Source organism: Haliotis rufescens, unplaced genomic scaffold (assembly GCF_023055435.1).
Source record: "Haliotis rufescens isolate VD_foot unplaced genomic scaffold, xgHalRufe1.0.p SCAF_6, whole genome shotgun sequence".
Classification (NCBI taxonomy): domain Eukaryota; kingdom Metazoa; phylum Mollusca; class Gastropoda; order Lepetellida; family Haliotidae; genus Haliotis; species Haliotis rufescens.
In genome coordinates this window covers 24,198,765-24,221,873 of record NW_025964334.1, presented here as the reverse complement: position 1 = coordinate 24,221,873, position 23,109 = coordinate 24,198,765, and the positions used below count along the sequence as shown (strand labels likewise).

General features: G+C 41.6%; 1 protein-coding gene across 3 annotated transcripts in view; it reads right to left on the bottom strand.

Annotated features, from left to right (window-relative positions):
• Nucleotides 1-17,909, bottom strand: part of LOC124113460 (ankyrin-3-like) — a 39,287-nt gene extending 21,378 nt beyond the window's left edge. Inside the window, exons 1-10 of one of the 3 annotated variants that reach the window (XM_046473809.2) lie at nucleotides 17,758-17,909; nucleotides 16,577-16,813; nucleotides 15,481-15,604; nucleotides 13,887-13,997; nucleotides 11,255-11,359; nucleotides 9,971-10,105; nucleotides 8,975-9,007; nucleotides 8,464-8,558; nucleotides 6,372-6,453; nucleotides 4,752-4,841 (exon numbers count right to left, since the gene is read on the bottom strand). In XM_046473809.2, the coding sequence (XP_046329765.2) occupies nucleotides 4,752-4,841; nucleotides 6,372-6,453; nucleotides 8,464-8,558; nucleotides 8,975-9,007; nucleotides 9,971-10,105; nucleotides 11,255-11,359; nucleotides 13,887-13,997; nucleotides 15,481-15,604; nucleotides 16,577-16,749 (948 nt within the window). In that variant the 5' untranslated portion in view covers nucleotides 16,750-16,813; nucleotides 17,758-17,909. Of the gene's footprint in view, nucleotides 1-4,751; nucleotides 4,842-6,371; nucleotides 6,454-8,463; nucleotides 8,559-8,974; nucleotides 9,008-9,970; nucleotides 10,106-11,254; nucleotides 11,360-11,959; nucleotides 11,981-13,886; nucleotides 13,998-15,480; nucleotides 15,605-16,576; nucleotides 16,814-17,757 lie in introns of those variants that run through there. The other 2 variants (XM_046473810.2, XM_048386348.1) reach the window with 2 other exon arrangements.
• Between the last annotated feature and the right edge of the window lie 5,200 nt (nucleotides 17,910-23,109).

Sequence of the window (23,109 nt, the reverse complement as noted above, 5' to 3'; positions counted from 1 at the left end):
TCTACCTTATTGATGAGAGTACTGCTTTGAATCATTTGTCAGTTATATCATTGCGTGCCAAGTTTATTAGAGTGAGTGAGTGAGTGAGTGAGTGAGTGAGTGAGTGAGTGAGTGAGTGAGTGAGTGAGTGAGTGAGTGAGTGAGTGAGTGAGTGAGTGAGTGAGTGAGTGAGTGAGAAAAGTATTAAGTGCCAGATGTTGTGAATGTATTGTTTGATCCAGCTCTGATGGCATGATAGCTACCTACAGAGATACAACAGGTCAGAATCGGCTGCCTCTGTCTTGCTTGTCATAGATTGAGTGACTGAGTCGGGTTTCACACCGCTTTTAACATTATCCCAGTTATATCATGGTGTGTCAGCTTAATGTGGGAGGAAAGCCTGAAGTGATGCAGGCCTCAGACGTTTACCACTTCGGTGAAACCCACGAGCACAGGTATGGTGCTGACAAACCTAGAAACATAATGGGGCGAACCGGGATTCGAACCCACAATCATAGGCTTTGGGCGTGCCCAAGGGACGCAACTCTACATGGCGAATTGCGGTCCTTAGACATCTAGGCCACCCGTGCCCCCAAGAGTAGAGGAAGTATACACTGCAAACACAGGAATGATGTTGACAATCCATGGGACATAGGCAGCGGCAATCTGATGATGTCTTTGAACTTTATAAATTTTCTTAAGCAGACCAGACATTATATTTGTGTGTAACATAAAAATGGTCCAAACTGTTCTTAAACATTAAAAAATAAGTATTATTACATATACAGTAAACTATGCTTATAACGAGCTGGAATGGACCACTAATGTTAGTTTGTTTGTTTAGTAGTTCGAGCATACATACAACATTTTTGGCCGCGACCAAACATCAAGTTTGTAATATCCGTCAGTTCATTATAAGCATGTTCACTCACTCACTCACTCACTCACTCACTCATTCACTCAGGTCTCACTCACTCACTCACTCACTCAGGTCTCACTCACTCACTCTGGCCTCACTCACACACTCGGGCCTCACTCAGGCCTCACTCACTCAGACCTCACTCAGACCTCACTCAGGCCTCACTCAGGTCTCACTCAGGCCTCACTCACTCAGACCTCACTAAGGCCTCACTAAGGCCTCACTCAGGTGTCACTCACTCAGACCTCAGGCCTCACTCAGGCCTCACTCAGACCTCATTCAGGCCTCACTCAGGTCTCACTCAGGCCTCACTCACTCAGACCTCACTAAGGCCTCACTAAGGCCTCACTCAGTCCTCACTCAGGCCTCACTAAGGCCTCACTAAGGCCTCACTCAGGCCTCACTCGGATCTCACTCACTCACTCATGCCACACTCACTCACTCACTCAGGGCTCACTCAGGGCTCACTCAGGTCTAACTCAGGTCTCACTCACTCAGGCCTCACTCAGGTCTCACTCACTCAGACCTCACTCACTCACTCAGGCCTCACTCACTCACTCACTCAGGGCTCACTCAGGCCTCACTCAGGTCTCACTCAGGTCTCACTCAGGTCTCACTCACTCAGGCCTCACTCAGGTCTCACTCACTCACTCAGGTCTGACTCAGGTCTGACTCAGGCCTCACTCAGGTCTCACTCACTCACTCACTCTGGCCTCACTCACTCAGGTCTCACTCATTCACTCACTCAGGCCTCACTCACTCAGATCTCACTCACTCAATAAGGCCTCACTCATTCATGCACTCACTCACGCACTCACTCACTCAGGTCTCGCTCATTCAGGTCTCACTCAGGTCTCTCTCAGGTCTCACTCACGCACTAACTCAATCACTCACTCAGGTCTCACTCATATACCTGAGTGATCTCTGTAAATCGTGAAATTAATGCGTCTCACTCAGGCCTCACTCACTCACTTAGGTCTCACTCACTCAGGCCTCACTCATTCATGAACTCACTCAGGCCTCACTCACTCACTCAGGTCTCACTCACTCAGGCCTCACTCATTCATGCACTCACTCAGGCCTCACTCACTCACTCAGGTCTCACTCACTCACTCACTAAGGCCTCACTCATTCATGAACTCACTCAGGCCTCACTCACTCAGGTCTCACTCATTCATGCACTCACTCGGGTCTCACTCACGCACTCACTCACTCAGGTCTCGCTAAGGTCTCTCTCACTCACTCAGGTCTCACTCACGCACTCACTCACACAGGTCTCACTCACTCAAGCCTCACTCAGGTCTCACTCACTGAGTGATCACTGTAAATCGTGAAATTAATGCGTCTCACTCAGGCCTCACTCACTCACTCAGGTCTCACTCACTCAGGCCTCACCCATTCATGCACTCACTCAGGCCTCACTCAGGCCTCACTCACTCAGATCTCACTCACTAAGGCCTCACTAAGGCTTCACTCAGATCTCACTCACTAAGGCCTCACTCAGGTCTCACTCACTCACTCACTCACTCACTCAGGCCTCACTCATTCATGCACTCATTCACTCAGGTCTCGCTCACTCAGGTCTCGCTCACTCAGGTCTCACTCAGGTCTCTCTCACTCACTCAGGTCTCACTCTCTTAGCGCTGAGTACTGTACTTCCGCTAAAACAATGCATGCGCGCTGGCTCGTGTTGGCCTTTGACGCAGTCGCAAAGAACAAAGACACTGTGTTGCGTAGATGGCGTCTGTCTGGACGTGTGATCAGTGATGACATAAGTGAGTAGAACTCTTGTCTTGACCTCAGCAGTGACAGGTCTCACTCAGGTCTCTCTCAGGTCTCACTCACGCACTAACTCAATCACTCACTCAGGTCTCACTCATATACCTGAGTGATCTCTGTAAATCGTGAAATTAATGCGTCTCACTCAGGCCTCACTCACTCACTTAGGTCTCACTCACTCAGGCCTCACTCATTCATGAACTCACTCAGGCCTCACTCACTCACTCAGGTCTCACTCACTCAGGCCTCACTCATTCATGCACTCACTCAGGCCTCACTCACTCACTCAGGTCTCACTCACTCACTCACTAAGGCCTCACTCATTCATGAACTCACTCAGGCCTCACTCACTCAGGTCTCACTCATTCATGCACTCACTCGGGTCTCACTCACGCACTCACTCACTCACTCACTCACTCACTCACTCAGGGCTCACTCAGGCCTCACTCAGGTCTCACTCAGGTCTCACTCAGGCCTGACTCAGGTCTCACTCAGGTCTCACTCACTCAGGCCTCACTCAGGTCTCACTCACTCACTCAGGTCTCACTCAGGTCTGACTCAGGTCTGACTCAGGCCTCACTCAGGTCTCACTCACTCACTCACTCTGGCCTCACTCACTCAGGTCTCACTCATTCACTTACTCAGGCCTCACTCACTCAGATCTCACTCACTCAATAAGGCCTCACTCATTCATGCACTCACTCACGCACTCACTCACTCAGGTCTCGCTCATTCAGGTCTCACTCAGGTCTCTCTCAGGTCTCACTCACGCACTAACTCAATCACTCACTCAGGTCTCACTCATATACCTGAGTGATCTCTGTAAATCGTGAAATTAATGCGTCTCACTCAGGCCTCACTCACTCACTTAGGTCTCACTCACTCAGGCCTCACTCATTCATGAACTCACTCAGGCCTCACTCACTCACTCAGGTCTCACTCACTCAGGCCTCACTCATTCATGCACTCACTCAGGCCTCACTCACTCACTCAGGTCTCACTCACTCACTCACTAAGGCCTCACTCATTCATGAACTCACTCAGGCCTCACTCACTCAGGTCTCACTCATTCATGCACTCACTCGGGTCTCACTCACGCACTCACTCACTCAGGTCTCGCTAAGGTCTCTCTCACTCACTCAGGTCTCACTCACGCACTCACTCACACAGGTCTCACTCACTCAAGCCTCACTCAGGTCTCACTCACTGAGTGATCACTGTAAATCGTGAAATTAATGCGTCTCACTCAGGCCTCACTCACTCACTCAGGTCTCACTCACTCAGGCCTCACCCATTCATGCACTCACTCAGGCCTCACTCACTCACTCACTCAGGCCTCACTCACTCAGATCTCACTCACTAAGGCCTCACTAAGGCTTCACTCAGATCTCACTCACTAAGGCCTCACTCAGGTCTCACTCACTCACTCACTCACTCACACACTCACTCAGGCCTCACTCATTCATGCACTCATTCACTCAGGTCTCGCTCACTCAGGTCTCGCTCACTCAGGTCTCACTCAGGTCTTTCTCACTCACTCAGGTCTCACTCTCTTAGCGCTGAGTACTGTACTTCCGCTAAAACAATGCATGCGCGCTGGCCCGTGTTGGCCTTTGACGCAGTCGCAAAGAACGAAGACACTGTGTTGCGTGGATGGCGTCTGTCTGGACGTGTGATCAGTGATGACATAAGTGAGTAGAACTCTTGTCTTGACCTCAGCAGTGACAATTCACAGAATGTAATTAGTGTTCGAATGATATGAATTATATACTTGTTACAAGTGCTGCTCAATAAACAGTGATGTGGACAACATATTGTTTGTTTTCAGCGTATGTCTATGTTGGTATTTCTGCTATCCAAAATGTCTTATTGTTGATATAAATGCGATGTTTAATAATGCGAGCCAAGACAACTCGCATTTTTTGCATTTAATTCACGCTCGCGTTAATTTCAAGATTTACCGTATATGATCACTGGTCCAGCAATTTGGATAAACCTCGTAATACAAATCTAACATATGTATAACAATGTATCCTGGAACACATACGTATCAGTGGGTACAGTCCCTACTCACCACTCTGTCGATGACCGCCTTGCACTGCCGGTACTTGTACGCCAGCATGAAGAATGTACAGAAGTAGGAGCACACCGCCATGGGCTCAGCCTAGGAGGGGAAACATGGTCTTTAGGTGGAATTCCTAATACTTCCTTCGTGAAGATCCGGGTTTGAATAGGTCTTCAGCAACCCATGCTTGTCATAAAAGGGGACTAACTGGATCGGGTTGTTAGGCTCGCTGACTTGGTTGATGCATGTCATCGATCCCAATTGCGTGGATCGATGCTCATGATATTAATCACTGGATTATCTGATTAAGACTCAAGTATTTACAGACTGCCGTCATATGGCTAGAATATTGCTTAGTGCGGCGTTAAACAACAAACCAACCAACCAAAATCCTTCATGAACAAAAGAAAGGAACAACGTAGGACAAGAGCCGATTTTGGCTAACTGAAATTCATATTTTAAAGTTATTGAAAACCATAAAGTTTGAAATTATCGGAGACTTTCAAATGGTTGACTTACTTTTTTCATTCTTACAACTGCTGTTTTAGATAGTTAAGTTTAAATACACAAGCATCCAACTGTTGGATTTAATTTTATCCTTCAGAATATACAGAACACATCCAGCCCTGTTGATGTTCCTTTTATTGAAGTAAGTTCAAATTTAACACCACATCAGCATTGTTTCAGCTATATGACATTTTATAATTGGACAATAGTATATAGGGCTGTGACGATTCCAAATTGGATATCCAACCACCGACCCTACCCGGGTATCAGCTGAAGGTCACAAGAGGTGCGTACAAAATGTCCAATTGGGGATTGTTTTACCGGAGCCTAAACTATTTAGAGACATGTATAACACAAAATGATCATAGTCAACTGAAGATGACTGAAGCGTTCAAAAGGAATGAGATCAGAAGGAACGTGTGCAAAGTAAGAAAGAAATGTGAACTTTATCATCTTCCCTAGGCAAGGGAGTTAACTGACAATAAAACTCCAGTTTCCTCTCTTGCCGAACTTGGCTGGAATTTCCAGGCTTGATTGTAGCGCTACCAGTTGCTTTAACGCGTTATGTCCCTTCTATGTCCCTCCTATTGACCAATCAGATTCCATCTCTCATATCACTTGCATTTGCTTCAAACAAAATGGTGTCGCCCAGTAAAGTCAATCTGATCGACAATCAAGATCTATATTTGAATAAAACGGGTCTTACCATGCGAAGTGAATGAAATCACTCGATCACCTTGATTAAAAACATGAAAAAATGCCAAAATATCTATCAATGCCTAGTTGGCGGTGCACATGCTTTGCAAATCCTGGAGTCGAACCAAATCTGCATGTTGAAATCCATGTCGTTGTTATGCAATTTTGATTGGACTATGCATAGACTCGTTAGTCCAGCCAAAATGTTACTTCAGAATCCCAGGCTAGTATGGCAAGGGTTGAAACTGGACTTTTATAGTCAGTTAACACCCTTGCCACAGGGAGATGGAACTTTAGCAACTAGTTGTGTAACAATGGAGTTTTAGCATCAAAGTCCCTACCCAGCCCAAATAACGGAGTTACATGCATAACTACTGATACATAACTCAGTACTGTGCACGCATCACTGTAGGAACAGACACTTACTTCTACCAAGTCTTCAGAGTCAAATGGTGTTTCAAACTTGAACATCTTCTCCCCTGCTCTCAAGGCTGTATTGATTGTCCATCTGTCGACAAGCCAACACTCAGTTGTGTAGCACATGCATACAATGTAGGATGGCTGGGTTATTGGAGACAACAGATTTATAATATGTCAAATGAAGTGTCCCGGTTTATTGAAACAGTTTTACTTACAAAAGGAGCTCAAAGTGGAGTACCATTTTCTCCGTATAAAACACCCTGTTCCATTAAATACCCCTTGATCAATTTCTTGACCAATGTGGAAGTATTTTATCTTTATAAACACCCCCTACTGAGAGCAAAGATTTACATGACCGTTTGTATTTTCTTGAGAATAATAATGATAATAACAACAACAACAACAACAACAATAATAATAATCCATTTATATTGTGCATATTACCCCACCACACATGGGCATGCTCATAGCGCTATTATTATCCCACAATCATTCTCAGCTCCCTGGAGAGTATACAGCCAAAGCTGCCTCTTAGGTGCAAGAATGTTAACAACCACATTGCCATCTCATCCTAACAGGTACCCATTCACTGCTAGGTGAACAGAGGCACAGTCATTTGCCTATGAAGACACCACTGTGCTACATGTGCTTCAGTGTGGGCCGGGACCGAAGCCCTAGAAACTCTCAGGAGCCAAACTCCCGAAATGCAGTCACCCATCTAAAGACTCTCCGCGACCAACGTTGCTTAACTTGATTTGTGACCTGTGCTCTCTGCACAGGACCACGTGCCACAACATAACATATTACAGATGTTGTTACAGAAAACAGCAGTGCAGAAAAGTATGTTGTTGCCTAGCAACCATTACCAAAGTAGTTCAAGTTTCATCAATGTTGGAACTAAGTCAACTACTCGATGTCTATTATCTCTGGGGATTCAACCACCAACCACATGCTCTATATATTACAACATGAAGGCGGATGTAATGACATCTGTTCAACTTGTCAATAATCAAACACAGTATTGATGCCAACTGCAGCTATTAAAACTTTTCCTGAGCTTCACAATGGACAGTTACAGTGTAATTGACAGTCTGATCGATCATTACACACCTTCTGTTCACTGTATTTTATGACTATGAAACCTATGTTACATTATATTTTCCATGTGGACGGAGCCAAGGGCTGAACCTCAGCTACAAATGCTGGCATGTCTTCATCACTTCCAGACACATCCATCGCAGCTCCACTCCCTTCAGCATCATATTTTATTTTTGTAGGTTTCGAGATTTTTTCAGACTCTATTTTTAACAAATTAAAACAAATCAACCTTATTTGTATGTTTTTGTTCTTGTCATAGTCAGTCAAAATATAATATGTTGCTGTTGAAATTTGTTTGAAAATGCATGACGTTATTGTAATGACTTCAAGTGAGTGTCAGAGTGGAAATAAAGACCATAATTGTCATCTTCCCAAGGCAAGGGAATTTACTGACCGTAAAAGTCGCTTTTCCACCCTTGCCGAACTATGCTGGAATGTCTGGGTGGGTTTGATCGTAACGCCACCAGTTACTATTACGAGTTATGTCCCTTCTATGTCCCTCCTACTGACAGTCAGATTCCACTTATCACTTGCATTTGCTTCAAACAAAATCTGGCATCGCCCAGTCAAGACAATCAAAATCTATATTGTGATAATAAAATGGGTCTTACTTCGTGAAGTGCATCAAATCACATGAGCACCTTGATTAAAAAGATGAAAAGATTTGGAAAATATTTGTTGATGCCGAGTTGGCGGTACACATGCTTTGTGCATCCTGCAATCAACCGAAATCTACATGGCAGTTTACAAACCGGATTTCGATTTTGATTGGACTTTGGCAAGGGTGGAAACTGGACTTTATAGTCAGTTATCTCTCTTGACTTGGTAAGATGAATAATTGTTTTCTGTAAATAAATAAATTTGTTTTATATTTTCAACAGACACAATGATCGGAAAGTTAGTACAAGGGTCAGTTAAAGGGATTGTCATTTTTATATTCCCAGCTAGTCATTTGCTACAGTCGGTGAATCCCCAGGCCTATAAACAAGTGTGGCCTCACCTGTCATTGAGCAGCAGGTCTGTGGTGAAGGTGTTGGGTACATAGGAGTTGATGAGGATGCACAGCACTCGGCTGTCGACTAGATCATCCACGCTCTGCAGGCAAACAACAGCTGGCTAGTTCATGCTTATATATGACTCAAGAGAAGTTAACAAACACTTGTTCTTTCACAGCACTACAGCTGGCTAGTTCATGCTTATATATGACTCAAGAGAAGTTAACGAACACTGATTCTTTCACATTACAACAGCTGGCATGCCATGATAGATTAACTGTCAGAATATGCAAAAACTTGTGTTCTTTGACTCTTTTGAGCAGTACACGTAAATAAAAACTATATCTACTTTGATGAAAGCAAACAATTCAATAATAATAAAGTCAAAAAGCATAGAGCTTTATAGGAATAATTTTGATGTAAATTATTGGATAAGTTCTAATATATGTTGATGAGGGAATTACTTCTATTTGTATATGTATAATGGAGTATTGCTTAAGGAGGTCTCACACTCACATAACAAAACAGATTGCTTCCTTCTTTACTTTTCTGCAATAAAAGTAAAAAATACAGTTACAAGTATGTTGTGTTTGAAAAGGTTTTTAAAATCAATTATCAATAACTATTCTTTTCTTTTTTCTGTAAATTGTGATTTAATGAGTTATATGTCTGCATTTGATGAAGACATCTGTATCTAGAGTACATGTATAACTGAGGCAGCAACTGTTTGTTTGGGACACAAAAATAACCAATCCCCAGTAATATGGGCCTTGTATTGTAGGAAAATGATAATGTGCCCTTTTGTTGCAGATTATATTAGAGTGTCCAAAGAATACAATTCATTACTTTTATTTATTTTAATAAAAAAAACACATAATCAATAAGAAAATTCTGATCTCAAAACCAAAATCCGCCCCTACCCCGACCCCCCCCAACCCCCAACCAAGCAAATAGTTGCTCTCTTACTAGCTACATGTAATCCATTAACAAATAATTCCTTGAAATCCCTGTTCATGTGGGTAATTAAATGTTTGTCATCACTCCATTAGAGTGAGTGTGAGTGAGTGAGTTGGGTTTAACGCCGCTTTTAACAGTATTCCAGTTATATCGCGGTGTGTCAGCTTAATGTGGGAGGAAAGCCTGAAGTGATGCAGGTCTCAGACGTTTACCACTTCGGTGAAACCCACGAGCACGGGTATGGTGCTGACAAACCTAGAAACATAATCGGGGCGAACCGGGATTCGAACCCACAATCATAGGTTTCTGGCATGCCCAAGGGCCGCAACTCTGCACAGCGAATCGCGGCGCCTTAGACGACTGGGCCACCTGTGCCCCCCGACTCCATTAGACAGCTTACCAAACACTACAAACACCAACATGTAGAAAGAGAGATGTTTGTGAGATGATCCACAACAAAGATAATCACACAACAACAAACACATATTGAAATATTTAAAACTGTAAAAGTCCCAATTTTGTAAATCTGCTGGCTTAAAATTATTTGCTACTTACTTTAAGTTGAGCATTGACAAGTTCCAGGATGCACTTATCCGAGTTGGGGTATCTGCCTGCCGTCCTCTTCCTCTTGAAGTTCTTCATGAAATCAGAGTTGGGGTACTTCACCCACTGCTCGTCTGGCACATCAGCCTGGGAGACAAGAGTGAGTGAGTATGTTAGGTATAACATCGCTTTTAACAGTATTCCAGTTATATCACAGACAGTCAGCTTTATGTGGGAGGAAAGCCCGAATTGATGCAGGTCTCAGATGTTTACTACTTTGGTGAAACCCACAAGCACTGGTATGTGCTGACAAATCTAGAAACATAATCGGGGAATAATAGGTTTTTGGCATGCCCAAGGGACGCAACTCTGCACAGCCTAAGACGACTGGGCCACCAGTGCCCACTAAGAGACAACAATCAACATGTGCAAAGTGTGTTGTATTTCATCTTAGGAAACTTCAATGAAGAAGGAACCATTTCAAGCCTGAACAAAATACCTAATTTTCTTTTGAATTGTCTAATCCTCTCAAAACCTAAAAACAGAACTTTTGTGGATATCTTCTGTTTTTGAAATTCTGATATCAGATGCCTACCTTGCAAAACAAGAAACTGGAGAAGACAGGTAAATAAAAAATGATCACTTAAAGTTCAGAAAAATCGACTGAAAATAAAAAGTGTGAAATGTCAACTTCTGTATTCCTTCAGTTAAGGAGATATGAACATGAACAAATAAAAGATATTTCAATCTATGAAAGCAAGAAACATTGCCAATCATCTTTGCACTAAAAAGCCTTAGTCTTACAAAATGCTGAATACTGACCTTGGACTCTGACTAATCCTGACCAAAAACCTTTGAAAAGCAGGACACCATCCCAGGGAAGTTATATGCCAAGTTTAATGATAAATTCATTAAAATATTAAAATAGTTTGAGTAACTGTGACCACAAACCTTTCAATGAGTTTTTTCCATCTCATGACCTTGGCCTTTTGACCTATTATGACATGTGCCAAAAGAATTCCCCAGGGTAATTTGGAAGCAACTCTGCATAGTGAATTGCGGCGCCTTAGACGAATGGGCCACCCATGTCCCCGTCTATGGAAGAACAATCTCTAATGTCAATAACCTTTGTGTAGAAGTCATTAAAAATCCACTGGCAGTGGCAGTCAAATTCCAAAAATAATTTAACCAATAAACTTATAAAATAACCTTGTATTTTGCATGTATAATAATAAATCATCAAACTGTCACGTGTTTGTGTCCTATCGGTTTCAACAAGGGCTCCGCCCGACCTACCCCCTCTATCTTCTCCTCCACCATCGATGCTGACCCAAAACCGCTGAGCAGAGACTTTCTCAGTTTTGTTTTCTTCTTCTTCTTTGGGGGAGGCTCTGGAGTCCACTGTCGAAAGAAAATTGTTACATCTTACACTCCACATGTAAGCAGAGTACTGCAAGTCACTGGCATTTACTCTTGGGCTTTGGATAGATGATCCTTGACAAAGAGTGAGAGTTACGGTAAATCTGTGATTTTTCAAACCCACATAACATATATATGTATCTTGTACATGTCTAATACAGACTGGTAAAGATGTAGCTTGGACAGGTAAATTCAAGAGCTGTCCCTGTTCAGGTAGAAATATTATATATATTTTTTTTGAGTTGTAAACATTATCTTATCCACACAGTATACATTAGTTGTTTTTTTAGTGTAATGAAAATGGATCACACAAAAAACACAGGTGTGTAGTCAGGGTGATAAAAGTGAAATCCTGTTTGAGGATGTCGGTCATGTACTCAGTGTGAAGGGCACCTGTGTCAGGATGTCTGTCATGTACTCACTTCGAAGGGCAACTGTGTGAGAATGTCTGTATCATGTACTCACTTTGAAGGGAACCTGTGTGAGGATGTCTGTCATGTACTCACTGATCTGTGTGAGGATGTCTGTATCATGTACTCACTTTAAAGGGAACCTGTGTTAGGATGTCTGTCATGTACTCACTTTGAAGGGCACCTGTGTGAGGATGTCTGTATCATGTACTCACTTTGAAGGGAACCTGTGTCAGGATGTCTGTCATGTACTAACTTTGAAGGGCACCTGTGTCAGGATGTCTGTATCATGTACTCACTTTGAAGGGCACCTGTGTGAGGATGTCTGTATCATGTACTCACTTTGAACGGCACCTGTGTTAGGATGTCTGTATTATGTACTCACTTTGAAGGGCACCTGTGTTAGGATGTCTGTATCATGTACTAACTTTGAAGGGCACCTGTGTCAGGATGTCTGTCATGTACTCAGTGTTAAGGGCACCTGTGTCAGGATGTCTGTCATGTACTCACTTTGAAGGGCACCTGTGTTAGGATGTCTGTCATGTACTCACTTTGAAGGGCACCTGTGTCAGGATGTCTCTCATGTACTCTCTTTGAAGGGCACCTGTGTCAGGATGTCTGTCATGTACTCACTTTGAAGGGCACCTGTGTTAGGATGTCTGTCATGTACTCACTTTGAAGGGAACCTGTGTCAGGATGTCTGTATCATGTACTCACTTTGAAGGGCACCTGTGTCAGGATGTCTGTATCATGTACTCACTTTGAAGGGCACCTGTGTCAGGATGTCTGTCATGTACTCACTTTGAAGGGCACCTGTGTCAGGATGTCTGTCATGTACTCACTTTGAAGGGCACCTGTGTCAGGATGTCAGTCATGTACTCACTTTGAAGGGCACCTGTGTTAGGATGTCTGTCATGTACTCACTTTGAAGGGCACCTGTGTTAGGATGTCTGTCATGTACTCACTTTGAAGGGCACCTGTGTGAGGATGTCTGTATCATGTACTCACTCTGAAGGGCACCTGTGTAAAAATGTCTGTCATGTACTCACTTTGAAGGGAACCTGTGTGAGGATGTCTGTCATGTACTCAGTGTTAAGGGCACCTGTGTCAGGATGTCTGTATCATGTACTCACTTTGAAGGGCACCTGTGTTAGGATGTCTGTATCATGTACTCACTTTGAAGGGCACCTGTGTTAGGATGTCTGTCATGTACTCAGTGTTAAGGGCACCTGTGTCAGGATGTCTGTCATGTACTCACTTTGAAGGGCACCTGTGTGAGGATGTCTGTATCATGTACTCACTTTGAAGGGCACCTGTGTTAGGATGTCTGTCATGTACTCACTTTGAAGGGAACCTGTGTCAGGATGTCTGTATCATGTACTCACTTTGAAGGGCACCTGTGTCAGGATGTCTGTCATGTACTCACTTTGAAGGGCACCTGTGTTAGGATGTCTGTCATGTACTCACTTTGAAGGGCACCTGTGTGAGGATGTCTGTCATGTACTCACTTTGAAGGGCACCCATGTGAGGATGTCTGTATCATGTACTCACTTTGAAGGGCACCTGTGTTAGGATGTCTGTATCATGTACTCACTTTGAAGGGCACCTGTGTTAGGATGTCTGTATCATGTACTCACTTTGAAGGGCACCTGTGTGAGGATGTCTGTCATGTACTCACTTTGAAGGGCACCTGTGTTAGGATGTCTGTATCATGTACTCACTTTGAAGGGCACCTGTGTGAGGATGTCTGTATCATGTACTCACTTTGAAGGGCACCTGTGTGAGAATGTCTATCATGTACTCACTTTGAAGGGCACCTGTGTTAGGATGTCTGTATCATGTACTCACTTTGAAGGGCACCCGTGTGAGGATGTCTGTCATGTACTCACTTTGAAGGGCACCTGTGTTAGGATGTCTGTATCATGTACTCACTTTGAAGGGCACCTGTGTGAGAATGTCTATCATGTACTCACTTTGAAGGGCACCTGTGTTAGGATGTCTGTAATGTACTCACTTTGAAGGCGCCTGTGTTGGGATGTCTGTATCATGTACTCACTTTGAAGGGCACATGTGTTAGGATGTCTGTATCATGTACTCACTTTGAAGGGCACCTGTGTGAGGATGTCACGGTCATCATGTTGAAGGTACTCAGCTCTCTCCCACACAAACCAGATGTCATGACTCACCAGTCGCCATAGCATCTCAAACACCTGATACAAAGAATAGGTAGCTTACTGATTTATCAGGAATGACTAATAACTGTCACTAAAACAGTGATTCTCTTATACAAGCAAGTTCAGAAGGCATTTTTAAATCATGGTTTAAAAAATTAATTTGTTTTCAGTACTGTCAAATACCGTTGTTTGTCGAAATTTGATGTCTCGGACATAGGTTGTCTCGAAATAAAAGAAAAAATTCCTTCTTTGTTTATCATTTTTCATTATGTCGAATCTCGGATAACTCGAAGTATTTACGTAGGTCCCTTTAACTGTAATTTAGTACCTCATTTGCTTCATTTTAATCATGTCATTTATTTGTTTGTCAACCGTCGATATGGTTGTTTCATTACTGTCACAAGCTCCAAGGCTTGACTGGGTCCTGTCTATGTATAGTGTTGCTGGAGCATGTTATTGAGACTGAAATTGTCTTTACAAATTATGAAAATAACTGAACTCTATTGATGGATTAGTCTTTTTCAAACGGATTCTCTGCACGATTATCTATAATTCAATGTCTACAACTAATAATTGAATGTTAATATAGCCTGACATATTTGTGCAATGGACAAAAACACTCACAGTACAAAGACATGTACATTGGTATACAACACTTAACATGCCCTAAAGAGTGAGTGAGTGAGTTGGGTTTAACACCGCTTTTAACATTATTCCAGTTATATCACGTCGTGTCAGCTTAATGTGGGAGGAAAGCCCAAAGTGATGCTGGTTTCAGACGTTTACCACTTCGGTGAAACCCACAAGCATGGGTATGGTGCTGACGAACCTAGAAACATAATCGGGGCGAACTGGGATTCAAACTAACAATCATAGGTTTTTGGCATGCCCAAGGGACGCAACTCTGGACAGCGAATCGTGGCACCGTAGACAACACGGCCACCCGTGCCACCCCCCCTAAAGAAAAGACCTTTTTTCATCATCACAAACTGACTTCCACAGCAGATATCACTTGGGTGATATCAAGTGATGGCTCCTAGGAGATATCACTGCAATGAAAGTGCATCACCATGCTTTGAAGACCATTGTGACATCATTGGTTACCATGACTTCACAATCAAATGACATCACTAATCTCTCTGCCACTGAAGCTGGTTAACTGTACTTGTTACACTCAATACACTACTTATTACTGTTTACAAACTAAAAACGTAAGAATGATTTTGGATGACATATGGAATTTTCCCAATGTGTCTTTTGATATAATTTATATCAACACTTGTTGCAAAATTTCTAAAATTCCTTGGCAAGTTTTAAACTTTTATAAAAGTTTATATATTTTATATCAAAAGACACTTGGGTGAGATTCTCTAAAAAAAAAGAGAGTAAAAGTGAGTATGAAAAATTAAGACTACATATTTTCTGAGAGCAGCAGCTTTATAGTGTTGATGTATGTCTTACTGGCTATAAACAAGACAAAACAACATTTAGCCTTGAATAAAGGCATGTTTTGACTCACGTGATCTGCACTCCGCATGGCAAACATTCTGGCATCCACGTAGGTGTCAATGGGGATGACATTACATCGCTTCAGTTCCTCCAAGACCCACTCCACACGGGTCTGTTTCTGCTGCTGACTCAACCTGAAACATAGAGTACTCATTGTGTCAGACTGAAACCATCTTCCCGAGGCAAGGGAGTTAACTGACTACAAAAATCCAGTTTCCACCCTTGCCGAACAAAGCCAAAATTTCTGGGTTCGATCGTCGCGCCACCAGTGGCTATTACGAGTTATGTCCCTTCTATATCCCTCCTATTGACCAATCAGATTCCCCCTCTGATATTGCTTGCATTTGTTTCAAACAAAACGGCAGCGCCCATTGAAGGCGATCCTGATCAAACATCAAGATATATGTTGTAATAAAAGGGGCCTTACTTCTCAAAGTGCATCAAATCATATGGGCATCTTGAATAAAAACATGAAAAGGTTTGGAAAATATCTGTTGACACCAAGATGACGGTACACATGCATTGCAAATCCTGCAGTCGACTGATATCTGCACGGCAGTTTACGAACAGGGTGTTGATTTCGTTTCCCGACTTTGACTGGACTATGCATAGACTCATTAGTCCAGCCAAAATATAACTCCATTATTGCAGCCTAGTTCGGCAAGGGTGGAAACTGGACTTTTATAGTCAGTTAACTCCGTTGACTGGGGAAGAATGGCTGAAACAAACACATCAGACTGAACAGAATTTTACTTGACTCAGCTTTGGGACTGGTTGATAAAGTCACACACAGGCCGGATGAGTGAAAGGAATAAACTTAACATGTCTCAGCTCAGCCTCATATTGACCCAAACCTTTCAAATATCCAATTAACCCAAATGTTTCAGATATCTCAGAAAAGTGTACAAAAATCTTCATAAACATTCATGCCATTAATTAGAAAGACTTACTAGTTTTCCAGATAAATTAGCAAGCAGGGCTAGCAAAATGCCTAGAACTTTGCCTTTAATTTTCCGGTGATCCACTTGCCTTTTTGAAATGTTACCAGCTACCAACCAGTGGGTAAGCATTATTGTAAATAAACTGCAACAAATGTGACATCCTACCCATCAAAACTCTCCAGCCTCTTGAAGTCCCTGCCAGTAATGCTCTCTATGAGGTACTTCATGTGTGTGCCTGTCAGCAAGTCCATCAGAACGTTGTTCAGCAGACTGTTGTTGGACATGGTGCGAAGGTTCACCCAGGCAGTAAACCCACGGATCTTTGTACGCATCGACATCTTGGAATGTTGGTCTATCACACTATGAAGTCTGCCTCAATTCAGGATGTGACTCAGTCATTTACTGGAGAATATATGAAATAAAAAACAAAGATCCTGTTTGAAATCGTACAATAACCTTACAACCCTAACTATTGATTTATTGGACGAGGTTTCAGGATACTATATATTTTCGAACAGTTAAGATGGCTTTGCTGATATTTCGAGGGATAAGCGATTTAAAACTCAAATTCTGCTTCACACCAGTAGGTGATGTCTTCAACATTAGAATTCAGCTTCATTCCAAAAAAAAACCAATTAAAACTCAAACAGTAATTGAATAATATGTATATGAATATTTGTCAAATGATAATGTTCACACTATTCTGGATAATCTTCTTTTTCATCATGGCATGGGCACAAAAATTCTGAATGACGAGGGAATGTTCTGACAGGTGTACAGTACTTTACATGAACACAACGTTGACACCCTGAACGGGTGCTCTCAAGGCAACAGTTATAACAAGACAAAATCACTTTCAACATGGCTGTCCGAAAATAGGTGTTGTTTGAAAATAGGGTACTCGGCTAGGCTGTATGGATATTATTGATTGTGTACTCATTTTCTGAATTAGTCGAATATAGAATCTATGTTGATATTTAATTCATAGGCCTACTTCAGTTTCAGTGTCTGTAGGCTATGCACAGCCCATATATTTCTCTGAATGCTGGAAGAAAAAATTCTGACTAAAATTAGATATTCCTGTATTTATTTATTTTTTTATAGATCTAGGGCCTATTTATTAAAAAACTTCAAATTAAAATTAAAATTGTCAGGACTGTAGTTTACTTTAAATTGGAAGTCTTGACAATTTAATACAATCTTATTAAAAAACTAGATCGTTCAATAAAAAAAACCGACAAACTTTCATTAAGATATCAACTCCATCCCATAGGCAACTGCTGGGACAAAATCAATCAACCACACATTTTCGTTGGTTACGAGCTTATATAAAGAAAAGGAATTACCTATTTTGCGATTTCCTCCTGGAAATGACTTACAATGTCTACTTCAATATCCTATACATCGTTGACTCAGACATTAAATCCATATCACAAGCATCAACAGGTAAACAAATCAGTGTTGTGCCACCGATCCAAACCGTTAGTCGCCATTTGTAAACAATCCCATAAATCAGGGGAGGCCACTCTGTCAACAGGTGCTCTCAGCGAAGTGTAATCTGTTAATCGCGTGACATAATGTGTTTGTTCTTGTCAAGGTTGTTTGTTTCTTTTTATCGGTAAATTGATTTGGTGTTAGATTGATTTACTTGAGCAACACAAATTTGTTACGGTACATGAACATTCCGATTATCGATGTAGAAATATATACGTTTTTGTTTTAACATGGAGAAGTAGTACTTTTAAAGTACTTATTACAGAACCTTTAACTAGGCACACACGGTGTAGCGATTTACATGGGAAAGTACTGAAATTTAGTAAGGAAATACAATTCTGAATATTAATTTTTCTAAGCCTAAATGCCTTTGGAGAATTGCGTTTTTGAGAAGCTAAGAAAATATACCAATTTCTTGATCAATGTCTATCCACACGTAAGCGGGGAGAAAAAAAAAACAGAGTCCAGATTTTCGTGCTTGTCAAAACTCCTTTATCCACACAAGATCTTTCGCCGTTCAACGGCTCTTCAGGTGTAATGAAAACTTTAACTTACATTGTTGCCCTAGGCGCACATAACAGTAGTATTTGTGGCGTCATAATGCCTATGATGTAATAGTGACAATATACATATATATATATGTGTGATTTGTTTCGAGAATTACGTTTTTGAGAAGCTAAGATAATATACCAATTCCTTGATCAATGTCTATCCACACGTAAGCAGGGTTAAATATTTACCTGAGGTGCCGTTTTAGCTATAACCCTTTATTTCGTATCACACCCCATACCTGTTGGTCGCTTTTTTCGTGACCTCTTTTTCTTTGTTGTGAATGTGTTAACACTTTTATGACAGCCTGTCTCGCGTACCATCCTCCAGCTAGGACTTGACTGACGTATCTGTCGGGCGACCCTCCTATAAGCGACACAGTTCACACATCTGTCAACATAAGATATATGATGATCACTGATGTCCAGTCGTACGTGTCCTGTACGAACACTTCACAGACACTAGGTTAGACGGTGCCAATCCCCCTCTCATACCTCTCCATACCTCTAACTTATCCCCCGTCATGGTTTTGTAAGTGGAATGGGGAGAGAGGAATGGGTGTTGTCCTTCCGTCCATCCATACGTCCGTCCGTCACGTTATTGTGGTGAACTGGTGCTTTTGATAGCTTGGGATTTTAAATTTAAAAAAAATATTTTTCGAGTTTCAATAGCAACGACTTTGACTAAGTTTGATAATGGCGGTAGTCCTCGTTTCCGGAACAGATCTTGAAAACCGTAAATATTTCTTGCCATGCACACAACCGGACGTCATATTGGCGGGGGGATGTGAGTATTTTTATGCTTGTTTGTCTTGGCGTCCAATTTAAGAACTCTTTGAGTCATGAGTGTACACAGCTAGTACAGGTACATTGGACTGGGAATTTTACATATACAATGCAAGATCATAAGCTGGGAGAAAGACACAGCCACTAGACCATTAGTCCGAGAATATTGAAAACCTATAGACGGACAAGTTGTTTCATCTTCAAATATTATTGTACACAACTTACTACTCCGAAATGAGTGAGTGAGTATGGTTTTACACTGCCTTTACCAATATTCCAGCAATATAACGCCAGGGGACACCAGAAATGGGTTTCACACATGTTGCCCATGTGGGGAATCGAACAAGGGTCTTCCGCATGACCAGCGAACGCTTTAACCACTAGACTACCCCGCCACCCCTACCCTGAAATGTGCTATGGACCAGTTAGACAAGAACAGAGATGTATTAAGTGATTGTGAATGAGTGACTGAGGTTTCAAACAGTAGACACACAATTGCTGCAGTCACAGTGTCCTGTACAGTAAATAAGGTTTGATCACACAACCAAGTGGTCACCAACAGAATGGTCATGGGATGGTCATGCTCTGTGACTTATTGATTGATAGTGTCAATATATTCTGATGGCATGGATGTTGTTCATAATATCAATCATCCGTTTTCCTGGTTAAGACTCCATTATAAACAGGCCACCATCATATACATGTAGCTGCAATAATGTTGAATGTTGCATTGAACAACAAACAATGCCCGTGGCAGTGTTACTGTCAACATGACCCAATTAGCCAGGTACCAGCTGCGAGTCTTCCTGCACTCATCAATGTAAGTGAGTGAGTGAGTGAGCTTTACGCTGCTTTTAGCAATATTCCAGCAATATCATGGCGGGGGACACCAGAAATGGGCTTCACTCATTGTACCCATGTCCGGAATCGAACCCGGGTCTTCGGCGTGATGAGCGAACGCTTTAACCACTAGGCTACCCGACCGCTACCCCCCATCAACCCATCAATGTAAGTACTTTATAAATTTGGCTTGGTCAGGGGAGGACTGTGAGGATTCCTGATAAGAATAGGTCCTAATATGTTGCAAAAGGCGACCAAGTGGATTGGGTGGTCAGTTGGTTGACTTGGTTGATAGCATATCATCATACCAAACAGCGTGGATTCTTGCTCACAATAACAATCACCGGATTGTCTTGGGCAGACTTGATTATTTACAGGCCGCCATAATATTGCTGGAATATTGCAGAGTGCGGCGTGAAACAACAAACTCTCAGGGAAGGTAGGGTAGACAAATGGTTCACGTGTTTGCTCATCATGGCGAGGATCCAGACTGGATTATCCACATGGGAACAATGTAAAGTCCATTGCTGAAAGGTGTTAAAACTCGTCTCTGACCTTTTATCTCGGTCTTTTATCTCAGTACCAAGTTATTGTAATTGCATGAGACATGAAAGATTTATGCAATCTCATATTCAAGCCACATAACAACAGTTGTGAGTGATGGACATATATATACAATGTACCCAAATGGGAACTGAACCGGGGTATAATCCAGTACACGAGCAATGCTTTAACCACTAGGCTACCCAACAAGTGTTTGTTGGTTTCTGTTGTGGGGAGGGACTCGTGAGGATCCGGGGTAGAATACCTCTTCAAGAACCCATGCTTGCCGTAAAAGGCGACTATGCTTGTCGTAAGAGGCGACTAACGGGATCGGGTGGTCAGGCTCGCTGACTTGATGCATGTCATCGATCCCAATTGTGTGGATCGATGCTCATGATATTAATCACTGGATTGTCTGGTCCAGGCTTGATTATTTACAGACTGTTGTCATATAGCTGGAATATTGCTGAGTGCGGTGTTAAACAACAAAACCAACCAACTGTTGTGGAGATCAATAATGACTTACAAGTTTTTAATTTCCCATAGTTTTATTGTTACTAAATCTTTTACATTTATTTCGGATTGTAACATATAACAACTGAATGTTGTACTTTACAAAACATCAACATAAGCTCAGTATAAACAAACAGTGTCTACCATAATAAACAGTCTATACACAAATTGAAATGATTCACAAATTAGTAGTACAGTGTTGTATTATGTGTGTAAAATGTCAGAATTATGAACAAGTTGGCTTAGAGACAAGAAATGCTTTTTCTTGAAAAAAATATCTATTCCACAATCCGTGTCACAAGACCCATATAGAGTTAACAGTGAGACCTGTCTGATTGACATTCGCTGAATGTCACCCAAATATTTCACCAATTATGTGTTCATATCCCTTGTTGTTAAAACCAAGACCACAACTACTTCCTACCAAAACAGGTTTCTTAAGTACTGGGTTTGCATATTTCACAAATGTACATATGGTCGAATAAAAGTACAATTTTGAAAAGAAACCAATTTACTACTTTTAAGAAAACACAAATGTATTGTTTTGGAAAAAAATGCATCTGTAACCAAAGTAATAAAAAAAAAGGTCAAAAGAATATGATGAATTGGTCTTGTGTAGGGCAACAGACGAAATAAAGAGAAACTCATATATCAACTATCTGAAAGATAAAATTAACTGACAATGCAATGTGAAGACCTGTGGTCAGTTTTCCTCTGCCCTCTTCTCAGTGATTTGGAGACAAATGGCATTAGGTCATGTCTACAAGATACACGATCTTAACAATTACTGATGACATCTGTATCATTACCAGTTTTGAATATATGTTTTTCGACATTTAGGACAACAACCAGACAATGTCCTAGAATACGAACCTATCAGAACCTCTGTATGCCATGGAAGCTGTCATGCCCCATCATTTTCTTGAACCTCTGACACCTTTAATTTTCTACTCAGGGCAAGGGGGTATTTTCAAAAATATTCTTAGACCAAATGACCATAGGGACCCAATTTAATAAATATCTTGTGTTGCAGTAATTCACACATTTCAAGGAGTTACAGTAAACGTGTGCGTCTTGAGGATCGCCAAAAGCAATGACAACCAAAATTAGTTTATGACACTTTACTTATATGCATATGTGTGGCTTCTTGCTTATGACGACAGAACAAATTGCATCTTAAAAAGTAAGGAAAACATTTATCGACATGATGGGCAATAATTTGTGTATTTGCATAACTATTTTGAACTGATTGCACTATCAACACCTCCATGAATGTAAAGTGTTATTTAAAATGTTCCAATGCTATGAATATTTTTTATGCACATTTAATTTAAGATGTGAACCAAATAAAGATGGAACAAAAAAATCGTGTAACATTAATAAATGTATTGCATCTCCTATGTTTGACAGTTTCTTGAGCAGAATTAGGACAATCTTTCAAAAATCATTCAGCTTGAAAAATATGCTTGACTTAAAACATACATTGTTTTTTTTGTCATGTCTTTGTGTCAACTGTCGAGACGACAGTCTTGGTTATCTTGACATGGTCTTGAGCAGTAGAAAATACTCAACATATTTTCAGACTTCCACTTAGCTGTAGAAATCCCCAAGTAAATATTAACCCCTGTAATATCAAAACATTTGACCGGAAATGTGACCAGTCTGAAACTGAATTAAGATTCAAATCAATCAATATTTGCCTCAATGACAATCTGATAACCACTGATAGCTGAAGCTTGAATAACTCACCTCTGACTTTGACCTGACTAATACTGAATACTGATCAATGTGGCTGGTCATAGAATCCATTTCTTAATACATAAGGCCTACACTATAGACTGGTCTAAATCCATCATTACAATGCAGAACCCTGTCTTGTAGACCTGCCATGTGACCCTGACCTTAATATCAACTGGCCTCAGGGTCAAGCGATGATCTTGCTGATGTTCACACAATCTCATTAAAATCAGATCT